At 48.5% G+C, this 23,134-nt stretch overlaps 7 protein-coding genes across 7 annotated transcripts; 3 read left to right on the forward strand and 4 right to left on the reverse strand.

The window, feature by feature from the left end:
- Positions 1-1,882: 1,882 nt before the first annotated feature.
- Positions 1,883-3,031, reverse strand: FSUBG_5580 (F-actin-capping subunit alpha; the record flags this gene model as incomplete). Its single annotated transcript, XM_036683692.1, has 7 exons — positions 1,883-2,231; positions 2,280-2,417; positions 2,471-2,523; positions 2,580-2,697; positions 2,762-2,843; positions 2,902-2,920; positions 2,978-3,031. 7 exons carry the CDS (start codon positions 3,029-3,031, stop codon positions 1,883-1,885), a joined length of 813 nt encoding a protein of 270 aa, XP_036538922.1.
- Positions 3,032-3,434: 403 nt separating this feature from the next.
- FSUBG_5581 (3-methyl-2-oxobutanoate dehydrogenase (lipoamide)E1 beta chain precursor) lies at positions 3,435-4,703 on the reverse strand (the record flags this gene model as incomplete). The annotated part of the gene is made up of 2 exons (XM_036683693.1): positions 3,435-3,472; positions 3,527-4,703. The coding sequence occupies 2 exons, from the start codon at positions 4,701-4,703 to the stop codon at positions 3,435-3,437; spliced, it is 1,215 nt and encodes a 404-aa protein (XP_036538923.1).
- Positions 4,704-5,826: 1,123 nt separating this feature from the next.
- Positions 5,827-7,979, forward strand: FSUBG_5582 (glucan 1 3-beta-glucosidase; the record flags this gene model as incomplete). The annotated part of the gene is made up of 2 exons (XM_036683694.1): positions 5,827-6,316; positions 6,367-7,979. 2 exons carry the CDS (start codon positions 5,827-5,829, stop codon positions 7,977-7,979), a joined length of 2,103 nt encoding a protein of 700 aa, XP_036538924.1.
- A 1,522-nt stretch (positions 7,980-9,501) lies between these two features.
- Positions 9,502-10,149, reverse strand: FSUBG_5583 (methyltransferase domain protein; the record flags this gene model as incomplete). Its single annotated transcript, XM_036683695.1, has 1 exon — positions 9,502-10,149. The coding sequence occupies one exon, from the start codon at positions 10,147-10,149 to the stop codon at positions 9,502-9,504; it is 648 nt and encodes a 215-aa protein (XP_036538925.1).
- Positions 10,150-12,622: 2,473 nt separating this feature from the next.
- FSUBG_5584 (drug proton antiporter YHK8) lies at positions 12,623-14,195 on the forward strand (the record flags this gene model as incomplete). Its single annotated transcript, XM_036683696.1, has 4 exons — positions 12,623-12,939; positions 12,996-13,498; positions 13,552-14,080; positions 14,132-14,195. 4 exons carry the CDS (start codon positions 12,623-12,625, stop codon positions 14,193-14,195), a joined length of 1,413 nt encoding a protein of 470 aa, XP_036538926.1.
- Positions 14,196-19,699: 5,504 nt separating this feature from the next.
- Positions 19,700-21,971, forward strand: FSUBG_5585 (transcriptional regulator RDS2; the record flags this gene model as incomplete). The annotated part of the gene is made up of 3 exons (XM_036683697.1): positions 19,700-19,919; positions 20,140-21,866; positions 21,921-21,971. 3 exons carry the CDS (start codon positions 19,700-19,702, stop codon positions 21,969-21,971), a joined length of 1,998 nt encoding a protein of 665 aa, XP_036538927.1.
- A 348-nt stretch (positions 21,972-22,319) lies between these two features.
- Positions 22,320-22,997, reverse strand: FSUBG_5586 (riboflavin kinase; the record flags this gene model as incomplete). Its single annotated transcript, XM_036683698.1, has 2 exons — positions 22,320-22,844; positions 22,890-22,997. The coding sequence occupies 2 exons, from the start codon at positions 22,995-22,997 to the stop codon at positions 22,320-22,322; spliced, it is 633 nt and encodes a 210-aa protein (XP_036538928.1).
- Positions 22,998-23,134: the final 137 nt, after the last annotated feature.

Consider the following 23,134-nt stretch of genomic DNA (forward strand, 5'->3'; position numbering starts at 1 on the left):
CCCAAGTTACCAGCTAAATTATTTTAGGTCCCCTGTTTCTAGGTGGCCTTTCTGGAGATTTGGCGGCGGCCACTCTTGCCAGGGCCCATAGGTTAGGTATAGTAGACTGAGCAAAGCACTGCCCCACACAAATTCTATGTACCCGGTACAATTGATCCTGATCCTTTCTTTTGCGGCGTCTTACCTTCTATTGTTTCTTTCTGTTCTGTTTCCTCGGAAGGTCATCGGAAAGGAAGTCGACCGAAATCGTACCGTACTACCGGATTCTTGGGGTCCAATTGTATCCGTTGAAATTACCTACTGCTTCTCTCTTAATGATCATCTTCGGCACATTTCTCTTCCATTAACATGTGCCTTTTGCTCCTCACAGCCTTATCATTCAGGCCATGACTTGTAGTGAATTCAACCTCAACCTCACCCACTTGGAGCTCCTGGTACGACTCGGTGTCCCAACATCCGGACCCATTCCCTATAAGGCCCATCGCCGAGGGTACTTTTAAGCCAATCGCAGCCATCAAAATTACCGTCTCTACTCTCTGATTCGTCACCTTTTCTCAACCCCAGCCTTACCAACCCAAGTAACTTGTACGGCTGCTGATGAGGCCCAAGAACCGTGGGCTAGCATAATTCCCTTCTTTGATTCCGTTTGTTTGTTGGCATACGAATACGGTGATTTCTCCCCGCCCCAGGTTCAATACTACTTCACCGTCATTTTGAACGGCGGATTCCATTGTTTTTCGCACGCAACGTGGTATGATTCTTTATGTCTATGATCAAATTGTGTTGATCCAATCCGAAAGGCATCGGATACTTATTACTCAAGCTTCCGATCTCTCCCGTGAAGGACAGATTGGCAATAGGTAGGTAGGCTACAAAATATGTAGATATCAACACCAGATCTGCCCCTCCAACCACATATGATCTCCCCCGCATCTTAAAAACTAAGGCAAACATCACCGGCACCTAAAACACGGACCTATCCTCCGTCCACCGCGGGGTTATGTCATTGTCACAAGTCACCCCTTGGGAGGAAATTACCCTTTCAAGACAAGTTTGGCGGGACATCTCTCATGATAAAGAGTCAAGATAACCGGACACTATGCCGACGTGTTCCATTGGCAACCTAATTCCGAGGAACATCACAGCTTTGATGGCACATGCTATGATTCCAAGAGCTGAACTTTGAAGGCCACTCGCAAACCAGTACCGATGGAGATGCCGATTTCCGATTCCCGAGGAAAGACATCTCTGACCTTTACCGCTTGCGGTTGACTTATGCAAGATAAGCAAGATATGACAGAGGCCTTGCCTGGCGTGAGCCTCCTGTGTCTCATATCTGGTTGCTCTGGGTCCTTTAAGCTCATGACCATCTAGGTAAAACCACCCGGGGATTGATGAATTAGCTATATCGGAGGGTCTTGAATGAAGTATTGCAAACTGCTCTCGGGATAAGGATAAGATGAAACATTCAGTGGCCTTAGTACTTAGACTGGCGTATAGATTTTCTTGCTGCTCAACCGCTTTGCATCGTCGGTCATGTATGCCCGGAGTGCCATCCATCAAGCTCCCGTCAGTCGCAAACGCGATTTATGTGCTACACCTTGTGCATGAGACCAGAAGCCTCCGAAGCCTTCCATGCCAAATGCCCAACCTAGTGATTTGTGGGCTAGGGGTCATACAGTTATTAAAGGCTTGGATGATACGGTTGATTATCGAGATAATCGCGACCAAGTCCGAGCTTTTCTCGATCGATGCTCGGATCGTAAACCCTTGTGCAGGTAAGACCAGCACCTTCAAGATAGACATCGATCCTTGGCATGTATTCTACGTTGTTCCTCGTCCAGTCTATCGTTCAAATTCGTGCGCTACTAATGACCATGCTCTATCGCCTTGAGCTTCCACCCCCGATATCTTGACCCAACCTGTAGCTCGTCACGCGATCCCACTCAATTTTCTGTCTCGTCACAGGTAGCTGTCGACGCAAACCCTTAAAGGCTCCCTCGCTGAGGCTCACGAAGCCCTTGTTCAGCTCCTCCTGGTACTTTCTCTCAGTGGTCGAGATCTCCCTGACGATGCTGGCACCATTGACGGAGGAGATGGTGCTGGAAACGGGTTTGTTGGTGAGCAGACGAACATTGCCGTCTTCGTAATAGTGTACGTCAACTTTTAGGGACCCTTCAAGAGCTCCAGAAGATGGGTCAAGAATGTAAAGCGACCGCCAGCGTCCGTTCCTGGGGTCATTAGCTGGGTGAAACAGGTCTGAAACGTAGAATACCTACCAGAAGTTGTTGGGGCTATATTTGTTGCCAACAATAACGATGGCAATCTTGGAATCCGACTCGATTGGGTAGACACCGTGCGCAGCATTGGCGAAGTGCTCATCAACGTAAGGTCCGATACTCTTGAGGGTGGATTTGCTATCATTGTATGTTAGCACTTGACGCTGTCCAACCGGCTCGAGCCAACTTACACAAGATCCGCTTGGGCTCCTTCCAGAACATGGCTTTGCACGGCACTAGCTTTCTATCCCTCCGTCAGAACCATACACCCATTTGTGCAGGTAGATATGCGCAGCTTACCTGCGTAGTATGGTCGAAAGCAAAGCTGGAAGAGCTCTCAACATCGTAATAACGGCCGTCTCCAAGCGAGTTGTGGGAACTAATAATGACCTGGCGCTCCTGTTCAGCTCCAATCTCTCTATTTTCGAAATTCTTCGTCACCTACTGGTTGGCTGCTACCAGGCAGCTTCACCGTAACTAACTGCTCCTCATTGTACTTTTCGAAAGCGGGACCGAGGCTGGAAATGATATCGGGCGAAGTTTCGAGGGTGAGAGACTTGATATCTGTAGACTCGTGTCAGTAATGTTGATGGCTCAGCAATCGCATTTCGACCGGTAATACCTGCGATAACGTCTGCGAGCTACGAGTTCATATTAGCTGATGACGCCGCGGACAATAGGATGATATCAGCACGTACCTCTCCGGGAGGAGCTCCCTCGACAAAGGCAGAAACAGTCTCCAGATCCGACATGGTTTAATGCGATTGAATGCGCCGTGTATAGGTATAAGGCGAAAAGGACGGGCGTTGGCGTTGAGGCTCAGGGCGTGGAGTTCTTGAGGCACAGCATGGGCCACAGTCAAGGGGAGGCGGGGCAGAGGATGGAGGAGCTCCATTAGCTTAGGTGGAGCAAGAGCATACCTACCTACTCCGTACTAACTTAAGGTAGGTGACGGCGTCAGTGGGGTTAATGCTAGCAGTTCTATTTGCCTATCATCTACCACAAGGAAAGACTCATAATTTGGAATACCTATCAAGATATCATCAAATCATTTGTGCTTCTCAAAGAATCGATTCCTCAAATTTCTATTTCACGGCTCTAGCTAGGTATCTTGGCTGTTCTTAGCCGTTTCACCTCCGTTCCATTATTCTTCCACTAGTAATTCAACAACTTCTTGATATTATCATAAATTCCTGGGAACAATGTTAGCTTTGGACCATCATCACAACCATCTTTCGATTACTTACTAGCAACATCAGGAACATTAAACCTCTCATATAGCAAAGGAGAGTGAATACTCCACCCAGCAACTCGAGCAACTGGTGCCTCTAATCGCAGGAATGTATCATGATCTTCTTGAATAGTGGCGGCGACTTCAGCACCAATGCCTGCATTCACCATAGCTTCGTGGACAACCATCACTCGTCCTGTCTTGCGAACACTCTGGAGTACGGTCTGCTTATCCCATGGATAAAGAGTTCGAAGATCGATCAACTCAACAGAGATGCCCAGATCCTGCTCCGCCTGCCTGATTGCGTTCTGGCATAGGTAGAGGGGTTGACCGTATGAGACAATTGTGACATCTTTGCCTTCCTTGAGAATCTCGGCCTTCGATAGTGGGAGTTCATATGAACCAACAGGAACTTGCTCAACGGCGGCGCGGTACAGGATCTTGGGTTCCATGAACACGCAGGGATCGTTGCTGCGAATTGCGGCGAGGAGAAGACCCTTGGCTTGAGCTGGCGACCTTGGCATGATGACCTTGAGTCCAGGAATATGTGTAAACAAACTCTCGGGAGATTGTGAATGGTAGAGACCTCCGTGACCAACACCACCGCAGGGCATTCGTACTGTCAAGCCACCCACGCTTCGCCCGCAGGACCCATCACGATATCTGAACTTGGCAGCCTCGTTGACTAACTGATCGAAAGCTGGGTAAACGTAGTCGGCAAACTGAATCTCAGCGATAGGTCGCATGCCTTCTGCGGCAAGACCAATACCAAATCCCATAATACCCTGTTCTGTAAGAGGAGTATTGAACACTCTCTCAGCACCATGTGTTTCAGCAAGGTTCATAGTACATCTGAAAACACCACCAAAAGCAACATCCTCTCCAAAAATGACGACAGACTCGTCCTCAGCTAGCGCAATTCCCATCGCGTCGTTGATGGCCTGAAACAGATTCATCTTCTTGGTCGGCCCATTTCGAATGCTTTCAGGCAGCTCCTTGTGGCTCAAGGCAGCCTGTGAGTTGTGTGCGAGGAGAGGTGTCGTCCCATAGTCGACAGGCAGATTTAGTTTGGCATTCGGCGGATGTGTCGAGTAGCACTTTCGCCCTACAGGAAGCGCAAGTGAGAGTCGTGCAGTCGAGGGATTGCTGACGACGTGTGCCCGCTTGAACTGGTGAATAACACGATGCTTCATGGCGATGGATTGGCAATGTTCACAGGTTGTAATGACAGGAGACGGGCGATTAGAGATTCAATTTGAAGGGCATGTCAGAGGAGTAATAGCAACTGAGTTGTAGCAGAATGTTTATACCTTAGATATCCAAAGCCAGCCGAAGGAGGCTTATTGATTGATTGATCCTCGGTGAAGGTGATGTCAAGCTCGGCTTGCTGCGGGCTGCGGGATTGGCGGCGGCTTCTATCGCCCTCATGATCTAATGCCGAACAAGACGGAGAGTTACCCAATCAGCTCCTAATAACACGGATCACTACACAGGAAACACTAGGAAAGCAGAACTCTACGGTAGAGTTTAGAATACTTCATCAAAGGACTATTTCACTTTGCGTGCAGACTTTATGGGTTAAGACGAAGATACGGACTAGTCTGCTGGCGATAAGATAAAGATAAAGATAAGGCACACAAGTAATCCGTATCATCGTCGAGATAGTGCCTTTCTCATCTTCCCGAATAATATAAGTTTGACGGAATCATTTTAGAGAGCAAAAAAGTGCTTCATGAATTACACAAAACAATTGGTTGACGTGGTGTCTCGCAAATCATCATGAGCCGTTCAGCCAAATCCAAGCGCTTCAACGCTGGCCAGAGTGTCCAGTCAACCAACCTTAGTACGTACTTGGCCAAAGTAATAAAGATCATGGTATTGCCAATATCTGGACAAGTCTTGGATACATCCGCGGACTCCAAGAGTCATTGCATCTATTTTTGGGAATCCATTCACTTACTGAACGGCAATGAGTTGCCGTTGCGTACGTATGCTTCATTTGCTTTGACCATTGACATACTGTCGCATTTGAAGACAAAGGAAGTCCGGCTTCTTCTGACAGGGGCGATTTGGCTTCCCTAATGACTGGAGAAATAAAAAGAAAACATGACGAGGCGTGTCGAATAAGTTCTGGGCTATTGTTTCGGCGAGATCTAGGCCAGGGCCTGGGATAATTCCAAGGATATTATCTGGTTGCCCCGACAACCACGATCGGCCAAGACTGACGTCGTAATTGGTCGTAAAACCATTGACACTCGCTCAAGTCCATTTCTATAGAGATTGCATTCCAATTACGCCGTCGCTACATGTCTCACGATGCCGCCACAAGAGTCATCGCGGCGCTCTCACTCACACCGACCTCGAGACCGCGATAGGGACAGAGAAAGGGATCGACGAAAGAACGGTCAGCGGAAAAGGAAATCGCAAAGCTCCCGGCGACCAGTCTCTGGATCTGAAGACAACCGGGGCAGAAGTTCAAGGACATTATCAGCGAATGCCTTGGCGGATCTGGAAAGGGAGAATGCGCGACAGAAGAAACGGAGCGAAAGAGCGAGTCGAGACCATAGAGATGAATCACGAAGACGAGAACGACGAGATGAACACAAAAAGAGAGATCGGGATCGGGATCCCGATAGGCCGCGAACTCATGGAAAACACAAGAAGAAGAGGGTCGTGAGCGGTGCTATTATGGAAGAGGGACGATCCAAGACTCATCTTCGAGGTGGTTGGGGGAGTGTGGATAGTGTGGAACAAGAGAAGGACTTCTACTTATCGAAACCGCCAAAGAAGAGCAAAAAGAAACTCTGTAAGTTGTGATGCGGTGGAATTGGCAGTTGAGAAGCTGACTGTACTCAGGGATTGCACTCGGTGTGAGTGCCGTTGTCCTCATTATCATTATCATTGTGGCAGTAGTCGTCAGTAAGAAGAACAAAGGCGGTGGAGGAGGAGGAGGAGGTAGCAGCGGTAGCTCAGGCGATTCAACTGAGGATACTTCTGACTTGGACGGAATGGATCATTCAGAGATACCCGAGAAGTGGCAAAACACATATCTCGATCCTTGGACATGGAAGTCAACCACCGATTTCAACCTCACTTTCACTGACCAAATGGTTGGAAACTTGCCCGTCATGGGTCTCTACGACGACTGGGACGACTCGGCCCGAGCCAACGACAATGTGCCGCCTCTCAACAAACCCTGGGGATCTTATGCGAAGAAACCTGCTCGCGGAGTATGTATTGGAGGATGGCTCTATCTAGAGCCCTTCATCAGCCCATCTCTTTTCAATTATGACACCAAGGAGGGGATCATTGATGAATGGACTCTGTCCGAGAAGCTGGGTTCCGATGCTGCGAAAACTCTTGAAGCACATTATGCCTCATTCATTACAGAACAAACCTTTAAGGACATACAAGCAGCTGGTCTCGATCACGTTCGAATTGGTTTCAACTATTGGGCCGTCGAGGTCTACGATGGTGATCCTTATGTGTATCGAACATCCTGGAGATATCTTCTCCGTGCGATCGAGTGGTGCCGTAAGTACGGCTTGCGAGTCAACTTGGACTTGCACGGTATTCCGGGAAGTCAAAACGGATGGAACCATAGTGGTCGATGGGGTTCCATTGGCTGGCTCAACGGAAGTGACGGTAGCAAAAACGCAGAGCGGGCACTCGATATTCACGACCGTTTGTCCAAGTTCTTCGCTCAACCTCGCTATAAGAACATCATCACCCATTATGGTCTCGCCAACGAACCTCGAATGACCAGCCTTAAAACAAGCGATGTTATCCAATGGACAGAAAATGCCTACAAGCTCGTCCGCAAGAACGGCATCAAGGCTCTCGTGGTGTTTGGGGATGGATTTATGGGACTTGAGAACTGGCAAGGCTTGATGACGGGTTACGATGATATGGTCCTTGACGTCCATCAGTATGTCATTTTCAACGAGAATCAGATCGACTTTACCCACAAGGAGAAGGTTGAGTATGCTTGCGATGGCTGGACTGAGCAGGCTGAGATCAGTATGAATCCCTCGACAGGTTATGGGCCGACCATCTTTGCCGAGTGGTCTCAAGCCGATACAGACTGCGCCAAGTATCTCACTGGCGTGGGCTGGGGTACTCGCTGGGAGGGCACATACGATACCGGAAACAAGGACACTTCCATCTTGGAGCCTCGATGCCCAACAAAGGACGACAAGTGTTCATGTCGTAGCGCCAACGCCGACCCTAGCGACTGGAGCGACGAGTACAAGAAGTTCCTCAAGATGTTCGCCGAAGCACAGATGCACAGTTTCGAGAAGGGCTGGGGGTGGTGGTACTGGACATGGAAGACGGAGAATAACTACCAGTGGAGTTATGAGTCTGGCCTCAAGGCGGGTGTTTTGCCCGAGAAGCCTTGGGATCGTGACTTCAATTGCGACAAGGATGTTCCTGACTTTGCCCAGAGTGGGTTGCCAGAGTATCTTTAGAGATGTGTTTTGTGTTGGCAATACATGTTGGTGCGGTTTGGCGTTTGGGTTTGGATTTGGATTGCTTGGAATTGAGATAGAATATGCATGCATGGTTGGTATATGGTGCGCTACGAGAACCGATGGAGAGTACTTATGATGAGGGAACACAATGTCCCAAGGTAGATAGATGTATAATGACAATATAAGGAAAATGAGTTGCTACGATGCTGTTGGTTCTCTGGCTTCAGACCGTCAGTATCATGACCCGGTCCTAGGTGTATCATGCCTCGGAATATGTGAGACAGTTCGGGGACATGTCATGATGACTTACTAGAGGGTCTTGTCCCGTGATCGGAAGTGGTATCCGAGAGTCGGTGAGCAAGGACAAGCCCCCAAGCCCCAACCCGGACGGTGGAAGGCCTCAGAGTATCCGACAAGAGGGAAAACTCCCCGAGAGGATAGGCATCATCATGGCCAGCTAGTTTCATGAGCCGCCCGAGACCCGCCGATTGGGCGTTATGATTGCCGCTGATCCATGGCGGATCTGTTGTCATCTGTTTTATGATTCGGTGAATAGTCGAGATACCTAGCAAATTTATACATCCTGATGAGGCAAAGACTCCCCCAAGATTCAAGCCACTCATAGACAAGAACGAGTCTCGGAACTTTAAGTCAACTGACAGATTAATATATGGCTAATAGCAATGGAATGCAATGCTTTTGAATGTGTGGTAACAGCTAGCTATCATGAAACCAACTCCATTGTAGATAAGATATGATCTTCTGGTGTTGTTTACTATCGTTTTCTTTATTTTGTAACGACGTATATGTAGGGCGGAATATTAGTATTAGCCAGCCTATTCCACAACTGGATATGCATTTTTAATGAAATTATGTACAACGAAAAAGATCAAGTAGTTGGCTGTTCATGCTTGAACAACAAGACTACAGGTATGCCATAGCAACACTTTGTACCAGTTTAGATAAAGTTTCTTGTAATGAAGCTGGATTTCCACACAACAGAAGAACTATATATACTTTATGACAGGCAAGAAATCAACGATACTACTTTTTCCATGTATAATCTAAGTTAGAACGAAATGATAGTCATGTCACATTCACTGTCAGAATCACAATCATGATTTGGGCACGCACGCCTTTTGTATATTTATGCTGCATGTGTTGCTGAAGGAATGTGTAAGAGATTCCGATCGCGTTGCTCACTGGCGAGTCACCTATGTCAAAACGAAATCCAATCACGAACATTCTTTGTTGTCTCTCATATGATCACCATCATTATCGTCATCATCAACTTGCCAAAGCGAATACCTTGGTGGATACGGGCCAGGGGCGATGGCAACTGTACCATATCAAGTGTCGATGTGTATGTTCCACTTCAATAGCTTTCCTGGGGCAGGGAGGGTTTCCTGTGCTGCATTTTTTTGTTTTCTTGTTTCTTTGTTGAGAGGGAAAGGAAAGGGAAGCCAGCCACGAATAGCATTATCATCATCATCACCGAAGTTACCATCAATGAATCACTTCATGCAGACACTTGCAAGATGAGGTAGTAGGCCTTGGCTCCAGCACCCCTTCGGTAGTCCTGCAACTCAGCAGACAGGACCTTGATCTTGTTCTGCTCGGCGAGGCTCTTCACGTGTGCCTCATAGCCTCCAGTCTGCCAGATCTCACGGATGACGGTAGCCACAATGTAGCCTCCTGGCTTCACGACACGCACAAATTCACTGATAGCCTCGGGACCAACGTGAGCCTGAGTCAGGGTGCCCACACAAGTCACGACATCATAAGAGTCATTCTTTGCGGACAACGGTCGCGACAGGTCACACACGTCTAGGTTGCGATATGCGTCTGTAGAGCGAGCCTCGTCGAGCATGCCTGGGCTGATGTCGACACCGTCGACCTTCTTTGCACCCAGGCGAGCGAGGAAGACACCGACGAGGCCGGTGCCGCAACCAGCGTCAAGAATTTCGACGTCTTGGTTGATGGTAGGGGAGCCTAGAACTTGAGGGACATAGGCAGCGGCAATGGCTGGGCCGACATAGTCTTGGCCTTTTCCAGTGATCTCCTCATTGTAGGTCTTTGCCCACTCATCATAGACAGAGCGAGCATGATCAGCGGAGGTGAGGGAGTAGATCTTGGGGAAGTATTGGGCAGTGGTTTGAGAAGACATGATGTTGAGTCAATTGGGGGTATTTATGATAGGGGCAGATGTGCAGCGTGTTCGATTGAGTGATGTAGAGGTTTCAATGAGTAGGGGTAAGATTGCAGGGTATTCAAGTTGAGTGTTTATGAAGTGCTTGTTCGTGTTGAAGACGAAGGGAGAGCTGAGATGATGGTTTAGAATCACAACAACTTGGAGGAGAAAACCACGACCTTTTATAACCAGGCCAAACAAATAAAAACCCCCGCGTCTCGTCTTGTTTCCCCTCGTCTCCCCGCGTCGTAGAGGTTCCGAAATGACGTTTGAGCGTGCTGCTGAATGCGAATCCATTGGTGGACAGGATTATGATTGCGACTCGGCGTGGCCCAAAGGAGCGATCCGAGGTAAGCGCCTAAAAGATGGAAAGAAATCTGTACATTTTGATAGTTGTAATAATATGTTTTCGTCAGAGAAATGGGGGTTGTCAAAAAGAAACCGCCATGTTTATGTTCATGGTGCGAGTGTTGGAGGGGATCCAAAGGCAACGCAACGCAACGCAACGTTGGCGGTTATGATCAGCCGAGGACTCTTGGCCAACTGGGTCAATTGATTGTATTTTTGTTGGGCCAAGTAGAGCTATGTGTCCTCTTTTTCAATCAAGTTTCTATTTCCTTTGGGGGCTTTTTCTGTGTGTTTGCGATCAGTCTGTTTGTGAATTCTGACAGTCTTTTACTACACCATCAGAGACCAAACTTTGGCCCGATCGCAACAACTGAGTGTAACCAACAACAGGTCAATAATCACAAGGAAAGAAACGCTGTTCCCTGAAGAATCCAATGGGACAAGGTCATGGTGGGAAAGAAAAGAGTTCAGCCGGTCGCGGGGCCATCATGAGTGAGCCCTATTGCGAGAATTACATGCATAGTTGCAGCACTTTTGCCTCGTTTCGCCTCTGCCAGACTGGGCAGTGCAGCTGCAGTGTGCCTTGGAAGTGCATCTCTGAGTTGCAATTCAAGCTCATGGTTGAAGCGGGATTGGTGCGATTGTCGTGTCTTTGGAGCGCTGATAACTGTCTCGACAACCATTGACTATTTGAAGGCATAGATGTGACATACCTTACCTCTCCTCATGACTCTTTAATTGCATCTGTTCGTTAACTACTACCTTACGACTAGGTGGTGTGCATCAAGGGACCTGCTTACCCTACAACACACGATGTCTCTAAATCACGGGCATTTTCCTGGCGTTCCCTTTTGCTGACCGAGCCGTGACTGATGTCCCGCATTACAACCCTACCAGCGCCCGCAGTGGTACGAGTGAAACTGGATGACGGCATGTACGCATGTCGTCTTGAGCATCCTATCAGATGTCGTGAGAGGTGCCAAGATATTTGATAATTGGTCCCGCTTGGTCCATGTTGAGCCGTGTCTGGGATATGCAAGTGATTCGAGCCCTGGTTCGTCAACTCCAAATAGCTAAGGGGCTCTTATTGACGGAGTCGGACAATATCTCCATCAGCATGTGAAGAATAACCGGGTTTTGGACTCTTGCAGGGTCGTATTGCTTGAGCATGAGGCTCTCTCATTCGACCACCTGAAGATGACGAGTGTTAGCGTGATACGGAGCTGCTGATGTTCGATCAAGTCCAAGGTACTCAAACATGAACACAGGCATCACTCTTGAATCTGTACTGAAGACTCTTTAAAAGGGAGCCTCATAAGTCTCGATATGCGGGGAAATATCAATTAAAAATCATGAGATTATTGTTGAGCTCTTGTTCTCCCTTTCCCCGAGAAACTGAACGAGAGAAGAAGTGATGAATATTTGCCATGTTCAAGAGCCGAAAGAATCCAATAAAGACAGTTTGAGAGACCTCAAACGCCGAAAGCCGAAACAAGAGTTCTTCGGTCTTAATACGCGATGTATTATTACATAACAATCTATCGCCGAGATCAACACGGAGAGGGGGGAAAGGTATAATAGCCCGTCTCAGCGCATCAGCTTCTCAGAGTCAACTTGTCCTTCTCAAGAAATGATTTTCATGGGAATAAAGTGAATCTTATTTCACCAGAAATGACTGACTTCGTAAATACGGGATACACGATACGCGCCCTGATTCTCCTAGATTCAAGCTGTTCAATAAGCAAGCCACGGCGGCCGATCGCTCCTCTCGAGACCCTAGCCTGTCAGCTTTGATTGGGTATTAATAACATTTCGCATCTTTACAGGGTGCAAAGTCATCTTTTTGGTCAGCGATGACAACAAGAGGTGATATCCACGGTACGAGAGAGATAGTCGAGGATTCTAGCTTTATAGTGGTGAGAAATGGCAGAGTTTTGTTGGAGAGCAAGGTGTTTAGAGTGTATATAAAGACTAGGAGCACCAGGGTCTTGGCATAGTTTTGAAATACCAAGTTATCTTGACTACGAGAAGTCGGTCCTCTGAACTAGAGGTCACGATATCTACCTCAATATTGTCGTCAACAGTCAGAACCACGAGGAACATGGATCGCGACATTGAAAAGACGTCAACGAATTCAGGGACACTCGGCCCTGAAAGGAACGACACGACCTTTGCGCCCATTCAATCACCACAAGCAATTAGAACTCGCTCACGAGCGTCTGCCAGGATATCCCGCTGTCAGTCCCAGAACGGTTACAGCTGTAACCCCTACAGCGAGCCTTCGGATGATGAAGTCGAAAAGGACCCTTTCGAAGTCGGCTGGGATGGAGGTGACAACGACAGTTTATGCCCTCGGAGCTTTCACAAGATGAAGAAATGGCTCATTATTATCATTGTCTCGTCTGGAAGTCTCTGCGTGTAAGTATTTCTGCCGCACCTTCAACCGAGAAAGCTAGATACTAACATGAGTATAGAACTGCTGCTAGTTCCATCTACACATCTACGTACGAGCAGATGGAGAATGAATTTGGCAACTCTCGAGAAGTCTCTATTCTTGGTCTTTCATTCTTTGTTTTAGGCATCGGACTAGGTCCCATGTTCCTCGGTCCCTTGAGCGAGTTCTATGGTCGACGACTTATCTATATTGTATCGTGGACTCTTTATGTCATCTTCATCATTCCTCAGGCCGTGGCTCAGAATATCGAGACCGTGATTGTGAGTCGATTTCTCGATGGGATCTCCGGTAGCGCATTTCTGGCTGTGTCAGGAGGTACTGTTGGAGATCTCTTCACGGCAGATGAGTTGCAAGCGCCTATGTTGATGTTTTCGCTCGCACCCTTTGTAGGTCCGTCAATTGGACCTTTGATTGGGGGCTTCATTAACTATAACACTGACTGGAGGTGGACTCATTGGACACTTCTAATTTGGGCATTCATTCTACTATTGGGCATTGTGTTTCTCGTCCCTGAGACATATCGTGAGTTCAAATTAGCATACAGACCCAACATGTCCCAACTAACCTCCGCTAAGATCCGATTCTGCTCAAGAACAAAGCCAAACAGATGCGAAAGGAAACTGGAGATGACAGATGGAAAGCTCCTACAGAAAAAGTCCAGAAATCAGCCGCCAGCGCGATAGGTCGATCGCTTCTACGACCATTTCAGCTATTAATATTCGAGCCCATGTGCCTCAACCTATGTATCTTTACGGCCATCGTCCTCGGTATTCTATATCTCTTCTTTGGAGCCTTTCACCTTGTATTTGGCGATATTTACGGCTTCAACCTTTGGCAGAATGGCTGCTCTTTTCTCGGCATCCTCGTGGGAATGCTGCTCGCCGCTGGCCTTGATCCCTTGTGGCACAATATTCGGAGCAAACTCATTCGAAAATTGAGCGAGGAGACCGGTGTTGAAGGAAACAGCCAGCCTGAGTTCAGGTTACCTCCAGCCATCTTGGGAGGTATCCTTGTTCCAGCTGGTATATTCATGTTTGCTTGGTCGTGTTATCCTTGGGTTCACTGGATTGTGCCCACAATTGGATCGGCAATCTTTGGAGCTGGGTAAGTCATCACGATTCCATCCCATATCATATCAACCCAAACCATTCGCAGGCCTCAAGGAGGCGTTCTCAATGGGAGCACCGTGATACCCAAATCCAACTTTACACGGGACTGAGACAAGAACCGGACGCGCGGAATCGCATTCGCACAAGAAGAACAAAACATGTCTTAGTCACCGCTTGGTCATGCCTCTTGATCTCGTATCCCCTGAACCTCTGCTTGACGAACTGCCGCTAACCGCTCAACTCTGATATAGGATCCTCCTTGTGTTCAGTGGAGTCTTCACCTTTCTAGTAAGTCCAGCTTTGTGTTTGTATCACAAGTCTGTGACAGGCTCACCGCACGTTACACGGCTCTCTGCTAGCCATTGTGACAGGAGTGTGCTCGTACCAGGGAAGAGACTGTGCTGACTTTGATGGAAATAGGTGGATGCTTATCCACAGTATGCCGCAAGTGCCCTTGCTGCTAATGCATTCGTGCGTTGTGCCTTTGCTGGTAAGTAGTTGGAGTATCTACTCCCGTGGACCTGTCTGATTCTTCACCGCCGGCTGGCTACCAACTTCCCCTGGCATAGCCTATTCTGGGGAGCATGAGGCGTCAGCCCGGAAAGTTGTTGAGATCCAGCTGCATGAATTATGGCTAACTCGAGTCCTGCAGCTGCATTTCCCCTGTTTGGTAACCAGATGTACACCAAGCTCAACAACCACTGGGCTTCGTCTTTGCTAGCTTTTCTGACAGTTGCCATGATGCCTTTCCCTTATCTGTTTTTTCGGTATGGAAAGAGAATCAGAGCCAACAGTCGCTTTGCTACTTCTTGAAGACTGTTCCCCGAGGGTAGAGTAGGGGATATGAGAAGAGTAATGATCATGGCTACAAGTCCTGACTTCATCCGTGTACCCGCGCCACCAAAACAGGTACTAAACCCCTGCACTGAAGCTATTAGATAGACATATCAAACTAATACACCGAGAGTCCTACTAGGTCAAGAGTGGCTTTTGCGGGAAAACGAGTGGATTGATCGCCGGTTGTACAAAAGAGGCCGGTCTAGCTCCTCTATACAGGGCTTGAAATATTGGCGCTTCTGTGATTTGTATTCAAAGACACCTAAAATTCTGTCACAAGTCAATTCTATTGCTTGAGAAGAGGATATACCAAGAAGTTCGATGAAGGTGCATGATCTGATTGTGAATGCTTGTTAAGATCGCCTCGGCTGAAAGGCATTTCAGGATTCCCCCAGAATTAATGCAGCCAGCTAAGTTTATCTTGAGTAAAGATCTTCCCGGGCCGCTAGGCGAATGCGGGGATCTGGATGACGGACAGGCAGATGATGATCAATAATAGGCGAGTATAAATGGTGGCTTGATACAAGTGCTCAGCTGTTGCGGGCTTCAACAACCATGATCCAGGTTACGTCTTCCTCACAGAACATGCAATAGGTACATCCAGCTCAGATGACTGATTATCATACTTGGCAAATCTGACCCCAGTCAGCTGGTCGTGTTTGCCAAAAAGAAAATCAATATCACATCGTACCCTTGAGCTAGAACACCAAACATCGGCATAAGCTAGGCCAGACCAACCACACCTTTGGTGTGAAGAACATCTTCAAGATCGACAAGGGTGTCTCAGTCCTCTTTTAGTCCCTACATCCAATTTACAAGCTGCAAGCCCTCGGCTATCGCAGCCTCGACTCGACTCCAGCCTCCAGGTTCTCGGCCAGCAGCATGGGTCGTATCCTCTAACCGCATTGACGCACGCATGCCTCTACCCGCTGTGAAGATTTATAAAAAGCAAGTAACAAGGACTAGGGGGGGTATTGCCCACAAGAGGCTCAGCCGGATGTGTTAATTACTTTGGGAATCCTTGCCTTGGGGCGGCTGTCATGCAATGCAATGGAGAAACAAAGGAAAAAGCAAACAAAAGCTGACAGATGCTACAGGATTTGAGTCTCGTTGATAGTCACAAATAGTTACACCTGAGACAGGACCTTTCTGCCTGGCTTTAGGTAATTGTAACGCAAACTTTTACGCTAACATCAATGCACAGGTCTCTATAACCTATGCGCTGAAGATCAGGCTCCCGCGCAGACTTCCTATTTTGCGCAACTTGATGAGGATCGTTACCTTGTATCTTGGCATGATTCAAGAGTCATAGACAAGAATCCAAAAGCCTCGGTCGCCGACGGGTTGCGGTCGGTTAGCGAACCGCGGGTACTGGATATCCAATAGAGGACCCTGACTATCAAACCTGGATCGTTCTATTCTTCACCGTAAACAGCTGAGCGTTAGCTATCCTCGGCGGCGTTGGGCTTCCGCTGCCGCCCCTCACCTCCGGCAACCGGGCTCGGCATCAAGCCCCGTGTTCCGGGTGGCCGGCTTTACAGTTTTGGGGGCAGACCCTGATGAATGTATGTAAAAATTTGCGATCCATGAAGCCTCCGTTTGTCAAGGAGAGCAGTACTGTATAGGACAAGTATAACTCTGTCGATTTTCTATGTTACCTTCTCTGTACTCTGTATATTCATTTCGGGTACCTTACTTATACGCCGCCTACCAGCTGTTCCACACCGGCCAGTCAGTGACTGCGCCGGTGAATTAAATTTCTTTATCTACTAGTAGCACCAGGGTCCTCTTTTATTTTCTTTTTGCTTCTGGGTTCTGGTAAAGACTAATTACAGGGCTAGAATTGCGTGTTAGTTGCTCAAGAGATGACTTGAAACATATACATGTACATGCATGTATGTTGGCTTGTGTACGGATACGACAGACTATCGGCAAGATGGCATTTGGCGTTCTGCACCAAGTATCACCAGAGTTATCCAACATCAGCCCGACGCTGCACTTCGTCGCAACGGTGCTGCAGTCGCACGACACCTAGAGACCCCTGTCATAGGCGAGGTACGAATCACACTCTGGCTGACTCTGCTATTACCAACAACAAAAGAGAGTTTGATATGTCGACGTGTACATACGCGCATAGAAGCATCCAATCAAGGCCCCAGACTCTTGCGATTCACAATGCATCAGTCTAAGCCAGGTCTAGGGGTGAGGGTGAGGTTGAGGTCGTTGGGTGGCTGGTGATTGGGAATACATACATACAAATTCGAATGGATGGATAAATGGAGTAGTTTTGGCGGCTCAGCGGGACCTCTTTATTAGCTTCATCTTCTCGATCGAGACTATTGCTTGGGGCGCAGGAGGTGAAATTCTCCTTCCATGACCTTTCTTGACCGCTAGAAGTGAATTGAGTAAGTCGTCATCTATCCCCCTGGTTTGGATACCTCACCCTAAAAAAATCTGATCTTGATTACCTACAAGGCTTCAGCAGTTACAAATAGAAGCATCGTCAGACCAATAGCCAGCGCCCAGTTTCCCCAGAGCGGGTTACTCCCTCCACTACCTAGCACATACCTAGTAAACCCCGCAGTCAAAACTTTGACTTTGATTGGGCTCGAATTGGATTCTGCTAGCGGCTGGTGAAAATGGGAGGCTTGAAACTTCGGTTTGCTGAGGCATAAACGACTGAGTAAGAACATCAGCCATATTAGTCTATCAAATCCACCTGGGACTGCTCGAGGTTGGATCTTTCATGATGATCAGCGTGTTGATTGTGTTGTTGGTGACGATGTTGAATCAATTGACTATCAGATATGTACGATACCCATCCATGGCTACCTACTGAAGGGCTTGACGTTTCATTGCTACGTAGAGACAGACAGGGGAGTTGACTGAAAGGATCAAGAGTTGCCCACCCTGTGTGGGTTTAGAGCTAATACCCGTATGGTTATTCGATCATCCGCCTGTCAACCAATGTCCTGTTTGTATGTACATTCTGTAGGTACTCTACTAACTAGCTGTTCACGAGATTGCATGTAGCATCATCACCTCGGGTTTCTACATTTGCACATGGCCATGGCTGCACAGCGAACGAACCTTGGCTGTCTTTGCACCTTGTGATGTGAAATCAAGATTCGTCGTCACTTTATTCCCCTTAAATATAATCAATCCACTTTCTCTGACTGAGCTCAAGCTCAGGTTGTCGTGAACCTACTTTGCTGTACTGTACCTACCTACATCAGGTACTTGGCAGGCTTGGCACAGCAAACTTGGTACTTCCGCGATCCCTATAGTACTACTAAGGCAGCTCGCATTTCGCACTCGATTCTTACAGCTGAAGGTAAGGTACTAAGACAACATTCTAGCTCAAGGTCAGGTACCTAACTTGGAGGAAGTAAAATCAGCACAGGAACAACCTCAAAACACCTGCATCTGCAATCCTCCAATTGCCCACTGCCCTGTCTGTGGCGTCTGCTAATCCACCAACCACCAAAACCCACAATGCTACCTACAACACCCTGTCGCCTGACCTGACTGGGCTCTTCTAACTGACCTTGAATTGGACCAGTCATTGCTTACAACTTATTCTGCGAATTGCCTCGTTCGACTTCTACTCTCAACGTTGACTCTATCTTCTTTTTTATACTCCCTCTTCAACCCAATCTATATCGCGATCCGGCTCCTCCGCACAATCTGCGCTCAACTTTGTCCCCCGCGCCGCGCCTGGTTCGCATGCCTCATCTCTGCACAACGCTACATATACGCTGTCACCACAGCCTGCTTCTACGGTCGCCGACGCCGTGTGAGCTTCTACTGTTGCTGTAGTGGCCAATTTCTGCTTAAACTGGTTGGTTTTGGTGCTGGTTCTGGGTGCAGCCACTCCTCATGGCCCGCGGGTAGCTGCATCCTATTCTTTCCTCGTCGTCATTCGCATCCCATCCTCGCAGTCGCCAAATCTCTCATCTCCCGTGTCGCAGTTGCTTTTCCTCCGTGTCGCCTTAGACAGCTCCGCCTCTACCGCTGACCGACGACTCTCCTGCATCTGGCGATCATCGATCACCCAAGCTCGTCGAATCGGAATTCTACCTCCTCCACCTTGTTCGGTGACAACTATCACAGCCTCACGGCCCCTGCGACCTACTATTGACTCAATATACGTTCCACCAAGACGCCTCTTTGCGTATCATACCTATACACTTATTGGCTTTCATTGAGTACGCCCCTTCTACGATACGAGCTTGACCGGGCGGTTTCGGTCTCTCAATTAGCCCAGAGACGTGATCATCAAATACACGGCTGCATACAGCCTTCTGGCCTCGTTTGCGCCCAACGCCATAATCCTACCGCATCTGGGCATTGCAGTTCAGGCTGTTCCTCATCTCACATACATCGCCTACGCAGCACGCGTTAGCGATCAGCGAGGGAGATCAGGTGAAAGATTATCTGCGCATTGCCACGCCACCGTGGGGGTTGCTGTCACTCTGAACAGCACTGATTGTAACTTCAATTCGACGGCGTACTTGTGCCTGCTTGGCTGTCCCACCACGGCTTGGGTAAGTGTGGTTTCGCAAAGCTGTCTAAAAGGAGGACAAAGTGAAAGAGAGAAACAAAAAAAGAGGTTTCTGGGATCGGAGCCTGCATATCCGAGCCGCCTTGTGTGCAGTAACTCAAACAAGGTCTCGGGCTGCAAATAAGCTGAGAGGAGGATATTCCAGCTGTCGCAAGACCTTGTACTGGTCTCCAGGCCCTTGTATATAAAACCTAAGACACCATGCCGCACGAAATGGAGGAGAATAGCACTGAGGTCTCAGATGTTATGTCTGAGAACGAAGACGAGACGGAAACTTTTCTTCAGGAAGAAGACGAGAAGATGACCGACCAGAGCACCACCGAGAGCACCACCGAGGTCAAGAAGAAGTACGACCCCAAAGATCCTATGCGCCCCAGGAGGAAAAAGGCGCGAAGGGCTTGCTTTGCATGCCAAAGAGCTCATCTGACTTGTGGTAAGTGTCCTTGCAACGACCGAATGCTGGCAATTTGCCAATTATCATGATACGAGTTCGCTTTCTCCATGTGAAGTTTGGCTCTTCAATCCATCAGTTGTCGGTGTTTTCGCTGCCAAACTGCCTTGCGCGCTTCCTTTACCCATTTTTGTGGGAGAATCGCAGTTGAGATCGGCGTGCTTGACAACCAACAGGAGATCTCAAACTGACATCTTTCCAGGAGATGAGAGACCGTGCCAAAGGTGCATCAAGCGTGGCCTCGCTGATGCATGCCAAGATGGTGTGCGCAAGAAGGCTAAATACCTTCATGATGCTCCTCCGGAAGCCCTGCGGCCTGTTCTTGGCCCAAATTACAACCCCAGTCCCAATCCTACTCCCTCAAGGCCCAACGCTCAGCGCCAGAACTCGAATGCCAGTCAGTCAGATAGTATGTCTGCAACTGGCAGCAACTTCTTTTCTCAGGCGAGCACTACGACACTGCCTGTCTTTTCGACGGGGGCGCAGACTCCTGTAGGCATTGATAGTCTACCTTTCAACCCACAAACGTCCCCGACATCCTTCCAGGCTCCGATCAGCAATGCGCACGCTCCAATCAACAATATTATACCTGCTGGCAATATGGACTTTAACGCCTTATTCGATCCTAGCAACCCTGCTCTGTACAATTTTGACCTCGAAGGTCTGAATTTCGGGAGTCAGTACGCCGGCTGGGAGTTTGGCATTCTTAACAAGATGGCCCTTGGAGCCGAGACACCTCCACGAGAGAACTCCCTGTCACAAACTCCAACCACCGAGGCCACTTATGCAGCTCTCTTCGGAAATGCAAATGGTAACGGTAACGGCTTTGATCATCCCATGTTAGGGGCCGACTTTTCGGGTATGGACCAAAACAACCAATCTCTATATGCCCAGGGAAACCTCCAGCACGGACTACCCCATGCTTATGCTATTGCAGCCGGACCTACAAGTCTTGCCAGCCCAAGTACAGATGCGACAGCCAGCCCTCATTCTGTTGCAGGCATGGAAGGCTCACCAGGCCATAATTTTGCTGGAATCCCTACGGTTCCTGGCGCACAACGACACAGACCGAAGAGTACTAAGCCGAATCCCAAGTCGTATCTTGGCAAGCGACAGAGAGATTCTGCTGCTATCTACGAAAGTGTAAAAGAGCCATATCCTTACACAACCGGATTCCACAACATGGTGGCTGTTCTACGAAACCGTCTACCTGGTAACAAGTTACTGCGAATCGCTAAAGCCCTGGGAGAGATTCGACCGTCTTTCATATCGTGTACAAAGGATCTGACTCGCCAGGATCTCATTTTCATGGAGAAGTGCTTTCAAAGAACGTTGGTAGAATATGATGACTTTCTACAGCATTGCTGCGCTCCGACCATTGTCTGTCGAAGATCGGGCGAGGTCGCTGCTGTCAACAAAGAGTTTATCGCGCTGACAGGATGGACAAAAGAGGTACTACTCGGGAAAGAGCCAAACCTCAATATCAATAACTACAGCGGGCGTTCAACCAATGGGTCGAACACACCAGACAACACTGCTCAGGGAGACATGCCAACGCCCCGGCCTCAGAGAGCCACCCTTGACATGACCGGCGGGCGACCTCAGCCTGTTTTCTTGGGTGAGCTGCTGGATGATGACAGTGTGGTTGAGTTTTACCAAGATTTTGCGGAATTGGCCTTTGAGGACAGTCGCGGCAAGGTTCAGAGAAGTTGCCGGCTCAACAAGTATCGATCCTCTCAGAGCATGGACATCAAACCCGATCATACTGCTCAGAAGGACGTACAGCCGAGCATCCTCAGTAGCCGAGTCACGCGGATTGACAGCGAGCACGGTATATCGAGGATTGAGAGGGATGGCAAGGTTGAATGCACTTACTGTTGGACGATCAAACGAGACGTCTTTGACATACCCATGATGATTATAATGAATGTGAGTTCTAGCATCTTGTACCTTGAGACTTCTTTCTTGCTAACTCAGTTGCAGTTCTTACCGCGATATTTACCAGACCAAGGACCCCAGCTACTGGCAGTTTAGCTAGTTATGACTATGGGCAAAACTGAAATACGTTCATTCTCCCTTTTTGTTGGAGGTTATTTTCTTTGAAATGAGATACTAGCCAGGCCTTTAAGGGAGGGCTACCTTGCAAGAGAAGGGAAAGATCTGCAGCACACCCTTTTGCATAGAAGATTAGCTTTGATGCTGAATAGTTTATTGGTAGTGCTCCAGGTCAGGCAGACGGGGGTTTCGCATGATACCCAGGTAGTTCAGCAGATGTGAAATGAAACAACCATGACTTTTGAAAAAGATCCCAGCTCTTCTATGTTGCTATCTATCCATAACTCCCAGCCACTTTTACCATGTTCTATTTCTCTTGGATCTATCCTAGGCATCTCGAAGTAACCACTCGACATCTAATTTGCCCTCAATATCTTTACCGCCAATAACACGTCCCTTTGTAGGAGCCCAGGCCTCTCGGGCAAGGCTGTTCTTTGCAACCTCACAATCAAAGTGGATGTCTTCAATCAGGGCCTCCAGACTCTTGTAGTCCTTCTCCTCGCGGATGAAGCCAAGGATGAGGAGACGCATAGGCACATCATAAAAGTCTGCGGTGAACTTGTGCAGCACATGGACCTCTGCGCTGCGAACTGTGTTCTTGTAGAAGGGGTTGTACCCAATGGACATCACCATGGGAAAGATGTGGAAAGGAGGATTAGCAGGGGCTTCGGCAGCGAGGAGAGCATCCTCTGTGTCAGCCTTGGGAGGCCCGTTGGTTGAAGCCGATGAGATGTCCGGGTGTGTTGTGGGCAGAGCGAGAGAGGCATAGCCGAAGTAGACTCCAGAGGAGATATTGGCGATCCACGGTGTGAGAGCATCGTCCACAGGGAGATTGGCAGTTGGGATGCCGAGCTAAGAAGTGTGAGTAAAATAAGTGATGCATGCAAGAAGACTTACCTCTTTGGAGCCGCGGCCGAAACCAGAAATCACTTTGCCTTCCATGTGAAGAGGATAAGGGGCCTCGGGACCGGAGTCTGGGCCGACGACTGAAGGACGGGAAGACATGATATGTAATCACAGACGATGATGTGCTCGACAGCGGGTATGGATTACTGGGCTATTGAATTGTGAGAACTGGGGGCTGATAGGAAATTCTCATAGGCGAAACTTACTTGAGTAAATCTAGGTTAGTTGTGGTAGCA

The sequence above is a fragment of the Fusarium subglutinans genome, assembly GCF_013396075.1.
Source record: "Fusarium subglutinans strain NRRL 66333 chromosome Unknown NRRL66333_c0000055, whole genome shotgun sequence".
Classification (NCBI taxonomy): Eukaryota; Fungi; Ascomycota; class Sordariomycetes; order Hypocreales; family Nectriaceae; genus Fusarium; species Fusarium subglutinans.